Raw genomic sequence first — 13,528 nt, 5'->3', positions numbered from 1 at the left:
AGTGGGGGCGATGGGATAAGGACACATATGTAATAACTTAATCAATAAAAAAAATTTTTAAAAAGCCATTGTAATTAAATATGTTATCTTCCCTCTTCTAAAAAGATACTGAAAAGGAACACAAACAACAGTAAAAACTTAGAAAAACAACAACAACATTCCTTAAACACGATTTAGATAAGTTAAAGTCTGCAGTCACTGAGACTTTATCTGTCCAGCAAACAAGTCACATACGATGAAAGCTGACCTGATGACCTGCCCTCCTGACAGCAACCGGATGTGGGAGGACAGAGGCACAGGAAGTCCGTTCTTCAGCCAGTTTATCTGGGGCGGAGGCGTCCCTGTGGCTCGGCATTCAATATTGATTGAAGTGTCCACCAAGGCCGTTAGTTTCTCTGCTTCTTCTTTATTACCCCTGATGGCAGGTGGAACTACGTCGCGCAGAAAACGAGAGAGGGAAGGGTGTGTGTGTGTGTGTTACTAGTTCAAATCATCTCACAAGGAGCCCGCAATGACATCATATTGTCAAACAAAATGCTTCAGACACCCACTGCTGGGCCTTCGTATTGTACTGAGAGAGCCCTGAAGTGGCACAGCCAAAAGAGGGTGGAATTTCATACTTACCGTAAACATTTAGGTTAAAAATTCGGTCTTCCTCTCCAGCAGGATTAGTGGCGACACACGTGTATTTCCCCATGTCGGACGGGAGAGCTCCATGAATGATTAACGTGCTGCCCTTGGCAGTCACCCTACAGAAGGGGTTATAAAAGAGCACTGAGATGATTTGTATAGAACGAAAATCTGGAAGACTTACCCCAGATCATGGTGTTCTTTTAAAAGACACAGACCTCAGAGGGGAAGGCAGGCGAGGTTAGGTGAGGTGCTGGGTGTGGGTAAGAGATTAACCAAAGAACTTGTATGCATATAAGCATAACCAATGGACCCAGACAATGGGGGGTGGGGGTGGTATAGGCCAGGGCTGGGGTGCGGGGGCAGGCTGGGAGACGACAATGGGGGGAAAAGACATATGAAATACTTTCAACAATAAAGATTTAATAAAATTTAATTTAAAAACACACACACCGTAAAATACATCTTTCCCTTGGATTTAATGGTTCACATATTTTTCACTAACTACATGGAAGCCTGAAAAGTCAGAGCTAGTTAAACAGATGGAGATTTCAGGCAACCAACTAAAATTCTACAGTCAAGGGTCTCATACATCCACTGCCTCCTTATGGGAAAAAAGGAAACGAACAAAATTAGATTAGGAACTTGTCTATCCAAAGACACTGTTTTTCTTTTCTTTTCCCCCCTCATAGTTAGAACATTTTATCCTTGAGGTTTGAATTAAATAAAAATTATTAAAAATTCTGGCATGAAAATTAAAAAATGCTACAATGAGAAATTAAAGAATATATATTTTAAAAAATCTAGTTATAACCCTGGCTGGTAGCTCAGTGGTTAGTGTTGGCCTGCACACCAAAGGGTCATGGGTTCGATTCCTGATATCTGGGTTGCAGGTTCTATCCCCAGCCCTGGTCGGGGTATGTGCAGGAGGCAACCAATCGATGTGTCTCTCTCACATCGATGCTTTTCTCTCTGTCTCGCTCTCCCTCCCTCGCCACTCCCTTCCACGCTCTGGAAAACAATGGAAAAAATACCCTCAAGTGAAGATGAACAAAAGAACAACAACAATAAAATCTAGTTATAAACAACTGTGTAATACCTAATGAGAGGGAGCGGAATAGAATAATTTATTTAAACTGAGACACCAACTCAGGATTATGTATGCATACATTTTGCCAACATTTTTCTAGAAGTTGCTAAAGCTTTTCCTTTGAACTGTGTAAATGGTAAATAATAACTACACAGTTAGATTATCAAAGACATTTAAGTTAAGATCATTGCATTATTGACTCTCTTCACAGACCAATTATCAAACAAAAGTTCCTGTTTTATAAAGAGATTACATTGCTATCTATAGTTACTCCTACAATGGCGATTTTATTAGTTTCTCCCAGTGTCAAAAGTAAATAGTCCATTTCTAACATGTTATTAAATATGGTTATTGAGAATTAAAATAATATTTTCTGGTTCTGTTGTATTTTTTCTTTTTCAAAATGTGAATTTTAAAATTCCATGAGTTTAACCATCTGAATGAACAAAAAAGTAAGTTGCTATGACCATGGAAAATAGTTAGTTGACTTTGGAAAACCTACTTTATTTGATTGATGAATTGTTCTACTCAAACCTATACATATTGTGGAGCAGTAAACAAATAATCAATAAAGTGGATATAGGAATAAATACAGTTAGACTCTTCATATAAAATAAGTGAAAGATTGTAAATTCCTTGGTACAAATATTATCTTATGTAAGATCTTTAGGTCCCACCAACTATCTAATACTTAGCTTGGAATAGGGTTGATATCAACTGATTTAATAAAAATAATTATATATTTGTTAACTATTCAGAAATGTCCACACCAGAGATATGAAACTTAAAGTGTATCTCTAAAATATTGGGCAATTTACCTCACCTTGGAAAGGGAACACATATCTAAATTTCAACATAAAATAACTTAAAAAATAACTAGCTTTCTTTAAATTATGCATGTTCAATTCATTAACTAGAAAGTACACTCCAAACTGTTAAATTAAAAATTTTGGTTTAAAATGATAAAGATTTAATATATTTATTTAATACCTTCTTAGGCATATATAATTCTTTAAGCAGTTATAATTACTCTGGTATTTGAATATGATAGGGCTTTGTGATAAAGTAATCGAGTAGAGAGTAGAAATCTGTGCTCCGAAAGGTATTTGTTGTTGAGAGAGCAGGAGGCCCTTACCACATGATTATTCCACCTCTATGTGGTTTGTGGCATGGGTGACAAGTATCAGCTGAAAACAGGATTTGGACAAATCACTACAAGGAATGAAGTGGTTATGATGATACTGTATCTTTTCTCAAAATGGGCCAAGAAATACGGCATGTTTGGCGGTTTAGTGATCTCAGGACACAAAATCAGATCAAAGATTATTGATGAATCTTTTGTAGGGTAAAACTGTTGTGACGTTAGCAGGAAAGAACTAATTGTTCTATGGCATGGACTTTGGTATAAACATTCTGAGACTAGAGGAATAAAAGCAACAATAGTTAATTAACATCTGTAGGAATGAATGTCTGAGAAGATTTTATAACTCTGAGTTAATGAATTAACATCCACCCCCCACCTTTTTGAGTGATTCTCTAAAGACAATTTCTGTGTCCAACACTCCAAAATTTGATCTTTTTTTCCCCTCTCTGAATCTAACAGCCAAATTCCAAGGAAACTGAATTTGGTATTATTCATGTGAAAGGTGAAGCATAAAACATTTTACAAGACCTTGAAAATAATGATGCAAATATTCTTTGTAAACATACCGAATTCTTTCTGTTTCACTGCTAGTTATGGGTCTTCCATCTCTAAGCCATTGAATAACTGGGGTAGGAATGCCATTTGCATTGCAGACCAGCTCAACATTTTCCCCTACCAGGACACTGACTTCACTTGGAATTTCAGCACCAGCAACACTTGGAGGAACTTTGGAGAAATAAAAATGTCTATTAACAAGACACAATGATATAAATTCTAACAAATACAACAGAATCACAAAACAATATGTCATTTTTCATTTCATATTCTTCCTAAATTGTGGTTCAAGATAAAACTATTCTTATCCTCATAAATTATTTTTAAATGGGGAACAGCTAAAGCAGTCATTTCAATATTCCTGGTATTTTGGTAAGTTGATATAATTATTTAGTCATAGGGACTGGTGACAAGTCTAACTCATGGACACACTTCCTAGCTAAGTAGAATCTCTCTTGGACTAAATTCTCAATAGACAGTTTACAATTAGTGTAATTCAAGAGAATCCATTTTATAAAAATCTTAGCATAACGGTCTGAGAAATGTATCTATTGGGTTATTTCTTTCTCCATATGCAATTTAAATATTATTTATTCTGAACAATGGATAGGTTTATTGTTTGTTCTCTTTTTCTAACCATGTTTGGTTTATAATTTAATGATTCAATTGAGAAATAATGTATAATAAAAATATTGACAATGGTATCAAACAGAAACACATTTGAATTCCTCTTCCATATAATCATAGTGGTCTGCCAGGGCAGCTCATGTCCGTTTACAACAGCCAGTTTTGCACGTCTTCCCTACTCCATGTTCAGTGACATCATGTTGGTAGTTTGAAATGAGCCATGGTGGGGATATTTACACCATGGAAACTTGCAAATTATTGGCAACAATTCAGGACCTTTTTATCTGGAGAGTTAATTATAAACATTTACCAGCACACCACTGCACACTTTCCAAATCTAATGTTAGTCATCCAGAAGATAATAATAATTATACCAAATATACAGAATTGAGAGTACTAAAGAAGTCAAATCAATGTTAATAAAAAATATCCTTTAATGAGTGTCTAATATATGACAAGCACTGTACTATGCCCCACTGCATAAATTATTTCTAGTCTTAGGACATAAGGATGCATGTAGAACATCTGGTAAAACGTCTGGTCACACCACATACCCCATGATTAACAGCTATTATTATTAATGCATTAAATATAACAACACACAAAATTTCTGATTCTGAATCCCTGAGTAGCTATTTTCCCCTTTTGTTGCTGAAATCTCAAAGTATTACTAATCCAAGAAACCACTGATGCCCATAAACTTATTTTACTTTCTGTTTAATTTCTTAGCTTTAGCAGAGCACACAACAGATCCATAATAATGTATAATTTATGGAAATTTTTTTCAAAATAACTATATTAACATTGAAAAAAAGGAAGCATTTCGACTTAGTTTCAAGTTAGACTTCCATTTCAATTAACTATTGGGACATAAATACCAATTAGAAGTTTACTGAAAATAAAAAAAGTATACAAGTTCTCCTTGGTTGCTCAATACTACACTGGAACATAGTAGGATTAAGTAAGTATTTGTTGGGTGAATTAATGCTTCTTTTTCTCAACCCAAAATAGCATAAGATTCATGATTACTTGAATTTACCCAAACTCCTCCCTGTAGTTACAGCCTTTTCATGAATTAAATATTAGTGATATATCTAAATAAGAACAAACCTATGAGCTTAGCATCAAAATAAATTATGCTAGTTTTAAGTAAATAAGTATAATTCAGTAAGAATTTTGGTAAACATAGAAAAAATAAAGATTATAAAATTTCTGCTATTCTTTTTTCCACATCTATTCCAATTCCCATGAAAATCGAATCTACAGGTAAATGTAGGGCAGAGCATTGACAATATTTTTTGTTGATCTAAAGACTTTGAATAAATTACAAATGATCTCTATAATTGTAGACATATTTTGTACTATAAGAAAGAATATGCTAAAGATATTGAAGATACATCCCATACCTTGAATAGAAAGAATGTAATTTTTCTGTGCTTTTCCTTCCATATTTGATGCAATGCATGTATAGTTTCCGCTATCTGAACGCTGAGACCGGGCAATTTGGAGTTTGCTACCTCCAGACAAAATATGAACTTCAAGTGAGTCAGAATTTTCTAGAGGCAGAAACAAAGCAAAGCAAAAGAAAACATTAAAGAAGCTTTTATTTCAACCTCTACAATTCAGCATAAAAATGTCTTGTTTCTTGTGATAGATTTCTTAATGGGACAGGGATTGGGGCTGGGCAAACAAGGAGAAAGGGATTAAGAAGTACAAATTTTCAGTTATAAAAATAATCACAGAGATGTAAAGTAGAGCCTAGGGCATATAGTCAGTAATACTGGAATAACTACATATGGTGTCAGCTGGGTACTAAACTTTTTGGGGTGGTCACTTTGTAAGGTATATAAATGTCTAATTATTATGTTGTACACCTGAAAAAAATATAGTAGTATGTCAACTGTGATTAAAAAATAATTGTTAAAATGTTCTTCCTTCGTACTTTTATTTTAAATGAGAGCCTTTTTGAAAGAGGCAGAGAAAATTCCCTTTATAAAATAAAATAACATTGAGTCTATTTTGTAAGTTTATGTTTCTGTACATTAGGCTTTCTGAACTAAGCACAGCTATGAGCATGATCTGAAAATGTGCTAGTTTATAAATCTAGTGCATTCAGAGCAAAAGGAAGCCACAGCCAATGCACAGCTGCATTACCTATGGGCTTGAGGTTCTTCATCCACGCTATGGTGGGAGGCGGGATTCCAGTGGCATCGCATGTTAAAGTCACAGGGTTGCTGATTGTCTCAACAACCACTTCTCTTTCGGGTCCTTCGATACTGGGTGGCACTGCAAAAGGACAGAAGAAAATCATGTGTCCCCATTAAGCTAATTCAGGCCACTTTCTTTCATTGGCATATCTGGGGGAAAAAGAGTTGTATTAGAGGCAGATGCTCACCATATACATTGAGGTGGAAATTTTTATCATCCCGTCCTGCTACATTTATAGCTCTACATACATACTGGCCTGTGTCAGATACCTAAAAGAAAAAGATACTATTGTATGTGCTCCATTGAGTTACAGATGACCAATCACACTGTTCCAGTGCAGATTAAATCACTAGTCATCTTTATGCTCAAACGCCCCAGGTCTAATTGCTTTCTGCAATCCTGCGTTTTTATGAAAATAAGGTCAACGGCATGGACGATGTTATTTTATCATAAACTGTAGTAAAGGGAACATGCAACTCCCAATGCTCTCTTCCAAAACCCACCAAGGAGTCATGACATGCAAACAAGAATAAAAGATGCACCTCAGCTTTCTTGATGTGCAGCATTTGTCCACCTGCTAAAACCTCCACGTGAGTAGATTCTGTTATCATCCGCCCGTTCTTATACCACGTGACGACTGGAGGTGGGACAGCGTTGGACTCACACTCCAATGACACTGAGGTCCCCTCTCTTACATTGACTACAGAAAGCGAGTCACCGCCATGATCTTTAATGCTGGGAGGTACTGAGGGAAAGAAACAAGAACAGAAGGTGTTGTGTGTTTTTTTCATTAAGGTGTGCAGATGGGAAATATTTCATACCAGTTTAAAAGTGAAAGGATTTTATGAGGAGAGTGAAAACAAACCATAAACAGTCAGGAAGACTTTTTTCTTGCTTTCGCCAGCTTGGTTAATAGCTATACACGTGTACTGACCACCATCAGATTCCTTGGCCCGAATAATCTGTAGAGTTCGACCACCTGTGGGCAAATATAATGGAAATTGAAGAGTGGTATGGAGGTTGTTCTAATAACTATTTTATCAATAAGATAAATTGACAAAATATTCCATTGTAACATTTATATGGCCGCATTTCATAGTTAAGATGAAAGAATTGAATCTGTCTTATTTGATCCTTCCTTTAGGATTGATTCTACTTCTTTATAAAAAATGAAATTCATAATTTTTCTCTCCATTAACTAAACATGGAGAGAACTGTTTGATATAGGTCCCAATGAGTAAACAGTAATTGTACTACAGTGAAATATGTTAACAAGCATTTTCTGGGTTTAAATCTCCTACAGTGTGGAAGGATCTATCTGGCCATCTATCTATTTTCCCGTCATCAAGGGGCTTTAGGATTAAAAACAACCAGTGAATTATCCAATGAAAGCACTATTTACTAGCCCATCACCCCCATGGAATTGCTAAGCAGTTCTGTTTCTAAACTTCATAATTTCTTGAAGTAGACCTTGCTACTGTGCATTGCCACTAAAATCATGAAAGTCTATACAATCTTATCCTAATGGCCCCATTAGGTAAAGAGGTATGTAATGTGAACAAACAAATGGAGCAAGACAAAAGTTTGGAAAGGGACTCAGTGGAAATGCCATTTGCATTTAAAATAAAGGACCATGAGAACACTTTGCCCACCTTAGAAGAGTAACGAGTTCCTTACCAGGCACAATGAGGGCATTTGTGTTTGGCTTGATAGGCTGTTCGTTCTTGAGCCAGCTGAGATCAGGAGGTGGAAAACCAGAGACCTCACAGGTCAGAGAGATGAAGTTGTTCACCACAACAGTGAGGTTTTCAGGGTTAGGACCAATGACACTTGGAGGCACTGTAAGAGTAAATGTATTAAAAGTGAAATCTGATGTGACTAGCAATATACACTGCAACTTATTAATATAAGTCCAGCCACTGTACTCTGCCAAAGCACCGTGTTACTGACACTGTTAACCACCCAGCTGTCTTCCCCAGGATTCCCAATGCCTTCATCACACTATGTCCATCAGTCTTGCTTCTCCCAATGACAGAGGGCTAGAATTTTCAGGAAATGTAGTTGGCAATTCCTAAGGTGGTTTTGGCAATGTACAAAGAAACACCCGATAGTGCTTTTTGTTAAGTTTGCATATTCTTGTTTTTAATATTACATTCTTATTTAAAGTTTTTATCTTCCTGCATATAGCATTTATAAAGTAGAAATTTAATTTTACGGGTTATCTGTCTATCAATACATTTACAGGTTATTTCAACAATGAAATCAATGACTTCCAAGATGAGCAGAAAACTTAAGAAATAAACAATACCATGGTTTGTTCAAAACAAACAAACAAGGAATTCCACAAGCAAAAGCAGTGCAGAGAAAAAATGAAGTAAAAAAGATAAGATTAATAATGCATTGAGTTCTTGCATAACTTTTTGTGCTAGATATAGCTTTTATCCTGGGAATTCATAACACATCTGTTTCTGTTTGGTCAGATTTACTCATTAAAAGAACCTCAAAGATATAAATGAAGCACCTACTGTAAGTGACCCCCTGTGCTAAAAACCGGGGATACAAAGGTGGAAGTGTTTCAAATATGAAACACCAAACATTGCTAGACATCGATATCCCCTGCATGTCATATCAGAAAAGAACATCTATGTTGCTAAATCAAGGTCCTTTCAGGGGAGAAATTTTTCATGAAATTTCAAATTTCAGCTCTCTCCAATACAAGCCACAATTTTATATCTATGTAGCATACATATAAAGGAAATCTTTTATAACGATTGTTCACCATTTCCAAGTCAATATTCTGAAAGCAGCTGTGTGTCACACACAAAAACTACTCTTTTGTAGAAGACAAACAATGGCTTTTTTTTTAGCCAAAAAAAAAAATAGTATTTATGGAGTGACCAGCATATATTGAAAACTTAAAAGTGTGATGAATGAGTTTGGTGTGCTGGTGGTTTTTGAAATGATTTCACTCCTAAGTGACTTCTTCTTTTCCAGGGAGTATATGAGGTACTAGAGGATGTAGCTCAACATGAATTCCACCCTTAATGACAGAAACTGGTTTCAATCAGGACTAGTGAATGAATTTTTATGAGCGAAAGATCTATATTTAGTCCAAACTTCATAAAAACATGTAATTTTAGGGATTTCAGATTTTGACTTTTTTTCTTTCTTTTTCTTTGTTTTTAACTTTCAAATATGTAGAAGTTACTACCTTCTCTTGAAGGACTAGAATAATGTAAAAACAGGCTCCCAGAAGCTCTGTACTTTGTACCTTATAAATCCTACTAGCTGCGGTGGGGAGAGAGGGAGGCGATTGTATGAATGCAGGCCCCACACACTGTTTCAAGTTAAAAATACACGAAAAGCCTCCATAATGTAAAACACAGTTTTCCTGCCGTTTCAAGCACACCCCTAGCAGATGCTTTTGGAACTGAGCTCTTACCGTGAACATTGAGGTTAAAATATTTTTTGGCACTTCCAGCCGTGTTCTCAGCAATACACACATACCTGCCAATATCTGTTATTTGAGTATTTAGAATCTGAGGGGAAAATAAAGAAATTCCAACTGAATTTTTTTTTATAAAGCCACTTGTCATCATGTTGAGAATGAATAATACGTATCCTCTCCAGATGGACATAAAAAGAACATTTATATATAATAGCATTGGTGCTGGCTTTTATTAATCAGGTCAATCAAATAAGTATTTATTTATAAAGATTTCCAATCAGGAAAGGCAATTTTATACATCCTTGTGGTCTACTGACTACAAAAGTGGCCCAAATTATTCTCCCACTTTCCCATATACCCGCCACAATGTGACTTCGAAACTCCCCCCATCACCAGGTAAAGATGTGTAATTTGGCCCGAGCTGGTTTGGCTCAGTGAATAGAGCATCAGCCCATGGACAGGATCCCAGGTTTGATTCCAGTCAAGGGCACATACCTCGATTGCAGGCTCCATCCCTGGCCCAGATCTGGGCGCATATGTGGGAGGCAACCAATCGATGTGTCTCTCTCACATTGATGTTTTTCTCTCTCTCTCTCCCTCCCTCCTTTCCACTCTCTCTAAAAATCAATGGAAAAATATCCTCAAATGAGGATTAACAAAAGAAAACAAAAAAAGATGTGGAATTTGTGTGGTCTTGTGCCTGGCCTTGACCCACAGAATGTGATGGAAATGACAGTGTGCCATTTCAAACCTAGGCCTAAAAAAGGCATTGTTACTCTTTCCCTCTCATTTGGAACCCGGTCACTACATGAGGAAGCCAGGACTAACCTGCTCAAGGGTATGGAATCGCATGGCGAAGAATCAGCCCCATTATTGCAACTGAGGCCCCAGATATGTGCAAGAGCCCAGCAAGATCAGCAGAACCACTTAGCCTATCCACAATAGGCAGACACTTGGGTAAGCCCAGCTGAGACCAGAAGAATCCCCCAGCCAACAGGAAGAATTGTGAGCTGAACAAATGCTTATTGTTTTGAGTGCCTGTTTCGGAGTGGTTTGTTTTGCATAGCAATAGCTAGCTATATACCAGTTATAATTTATTTTATTTAGCAGAAAGTGCTATCCATCTATATATTTTTTTGTCCCTAGACACAGAAACATTTAAGTATTTTTGTAGAGGTCGTATGATCATCAAATAGAAATAGTCAGGATGTTTACAAGATACTTTGAGAATTCAAAATTATTTATAAGCAGTGAACTGACTCATTTTTTAAAAAATAAAGAACTCTAGGAGATATGTCCTGTGTTAGATACACCGATAGTTATGCTTAGATTCTTGGGCCTATAGAATATCATTTACATGTTCAAGAAAAAATTTAGTTAAGTTGTAAACTAACGAATCAGTGTTATTTCTACAAGTACCTAACTGTCTTTTAGGACACTTGGAAAGAAAAATATAGACATGTCCATTACTGAACAATTCAGGATATTTATGTGGTTCCCATTATTATTATATTATAAATTCTTTGCCAGTAGCAAGTAAATTTTAATTGACAGGGAATCTTATACCAGCTAGAATTTTATCACCAGAAATATGCAGTGAAAAGGATTGTAATAATTTGCTTAATGGTTTTTTATTTTAATCACAAAGACCACGCTGTCTTAAACTTGTGTGTGTGTGTGTGTGTGTGTGTGTGTGTGTGTTGAATGTAGACAATTTCTACAGGAATTCACATAAAACTGTTAATAATGGTCACCTCTCACAGTGTGAATAAAATGAAGAAAATAATATTATTCCATATCCCTTTTATGTTTGGTTATTTTTACAAATCTATTTCTAAGTAAAAAAATTACTTTTAAACGTCATAAAGACAATTATAAAATACAAAGCCTAGCGGGTATTTTAAAGTCAGATGTTTTTACTGTTACCTGCAGAATTCTTCCATTAGACAGAAATTTATGATGCTCATCTTCCAGCAGGGGCTGCCCGTCTTTCTGCCAGGAATTCCTCGGTACAGGGCTGCCGCCCGACAAGCACTCCATCCGCACGCCCTTGCTCACCAGCACGGTGACCTCCTCAGGGAGATCACTGTTTGCTTCCTTGATAACCGGCGGCACTAATAAGTGATTGCAGCAAAAAGATAGTAACAGGAAACGAGGCCTTTTCTAAATGATTCTAGTTTCCTGACAATTTAAAAAATTGTGGGGTAATTGAGCCAAACTTGAAGAAGAATCTATGATCCTTAATAAATTAGCGGAGATTCAGATTGTGTGAATTTGGGTTGATTTTCTTCCCTCTCTTTACCTACCCTGGACTAACCCTTCCTATAATTTCATTCTAAGTCAATCCCAAATTATTCTCCAAAATATCTTGTCTTGCTTTCTCTCTCAGCCCATTCCATTCATCTGCATGAATCTATAGTAAAGTCTATTTGGTCATCCAGACAAACCAGATCAATTACAGAAATGTACAGATTTGGTCTCATTTGCAAGGGAATTGTCTGGGCTACTCCGTGTGTTTCCCCAGCCTCAGTATCAGTGATATCAGCATCATCTGGGAGCTTGGATAGGAATGCTAATTTGGGGGGCAACCTCAGCTCTCCTCCATCAGCATTCCTAAAAGGGGCCAAGAAGTTTATGGCTTAACAAACTCGTCCTAGCCCAGCTGGCATGGCTCAGTGGTTGAGCATCAACCACAGATCCAGGAGGTCACAGTTCGATTCCCAATCAGGGCACATGCCCAAGTTGCGGGCTCGATTCTCAGTGTGGGGCATGCAGGAGGCAGCCGATCAGTGATTCTCTCTTATTGATGTTTCTATCTCTCTCTCCCTCTCCCTTCCTCTCTGAAATCAATGAAAATATATTAAAAACAAAAACAACAACAAAACCTCTTCTAGTGATCCTTATGCACATTAAAGTCTGAGAAGTCATGCTCTAGATTTTCTGACATATATTCATTCTCATTTAATATAGTAATACTGTGAATTCAGGTTCGTGTTTACATTAGACTAGTCAGTTATGAAAAATCACATATTGCCCATGTGATTTTTATAAGTGGAAATGTTAAATAAACTAGGAACACATGTGTTGGTTGCTTGTGAATGCAGAATTTTAGTTACATGGTAAATAATCTTTTTATCTTGTTTAGAAAAAGCTTAGTTATTTTATGTTTCAGTCTCTTATCTTTAGCAATCAGTAAAGATGGCACATTTAATGCAGATGCAGTCTTCTGGTATTTGTGTCTCTCAAAAAATAAACTGAGAAGTGTCTATTCAGGTCTTTGCCCATTTTTAATTGGGTTGTTTGTTTGGTGTTGAATTTTATAAGTTCTTTATACATTTTGGACATTAACCCCTTATGAGGTGTATCATTGGTGAATATGTTCTCCCATACAGTGGGTTGTCTTTTCATTTTGTTGGTGGTTTCCGTTGCTGTGCAAAAGCTCTTCAGTTTGATGTAGTCTCACCTCTTTATTTTTTCTCTTATTTCCCTTGCCTGAGGTGATATATGAAAAATGGGCAAAGGACCTGACTAGACATTTCTCCATAGAGGACATACAGACGGCCGATAAACATGAAAAGGTGCTCAGTGTCACTAATCATCAGAGAAATCTGAAGTAGGTCTTATCAATTAGGCCTCTTGGCTTCTGTCACTGGTTCAGGGATAGATATGTGATTCATACTTGGCCAGTTAAAGCCCTGGACATCCGATTCCGGGACTTCAGTTGTAAATAAAAGCTTTCATTTGTCTCTGAAACTAGGAAGATGTAAGACTAGAGCTTCAAGGGGCCAACTTTCCAAGCAAAAGGACCCTCCACCTGAGAATGACA

The 13,528-nt window shown here is 36.6% G+C and overlaps 1 protein-coding gene across 2 annotated transcripts in view; it reads right to left on the bottom strand.

Moving 5' to 3' along the window:
- HMCN1 (hemicentin 1) overlaps positions 1-13,528 on the bottom strand; it is a 374,104-nt gene that overhangs the window by 78,656 nt on the left and 281,920 nt on the right. For both annotated transcript variants that reach the window (XM_023754745.1, XM_006089863.3), the window contains exons 56-66: positions 11,629-11,816; positions 9,697-9,793; positions 7,932-8,093; positions 7,120-7,233; positions 6,797-6,999; positions 6,442-6,523; positions 6,201-6,332; positions 5,453-5,602; positions 3,431-3,590; positions 625-749; positions 248-431 (exon numbers count right to left, since the gene is read on the bottom strand). In XM_023754745.1, coding sequence (XP_023610513.1) covers positions 248-431; positions 625-749; positions 3,431-3,590; positions 5,453-5,602; positions 6,201-6,332; positions 6,442-6,523; positions 6,797-6,999; positions 7,120-7,233; positions 7,932-8,093; positions 9,697-9,793; positions 11,629-11,816 — 1,597 coding nt within the window. The remainder of the gene's footprint in view (positions 1-247; positions 432-624; positions 750-3,430; positions 3,591-5,452; positions 5,603-6,200; positions 6,333-6,441; positions 6,524-6,796; positions 7,000-7,119; positions 7,234-7,931; positions 8,094-9,696; positions 9,794-11,628; positions 11,817-13,528) is intronic.

The sequence above is a fragment of the Myotis lucifugus genome, unplaced genomic scaffold (genome assembly GCF_000147115.1).
Source record: "Myotis lucifugus unplaced genomic scaffold, Myoluc2.0 scaffold_65, whole genome shotgun sequence".
Lineage (NCBI taxonomy): Eukaryota > Metazoa > Chordata > Mammalia > Chiroptera > Vespertilionidae > Myotis > Myotis lucifugus.
Note: the sequence above shows the minus strand (reverse complement) of the source record. Positions and strands in the feature narration are given on the sequence as shown.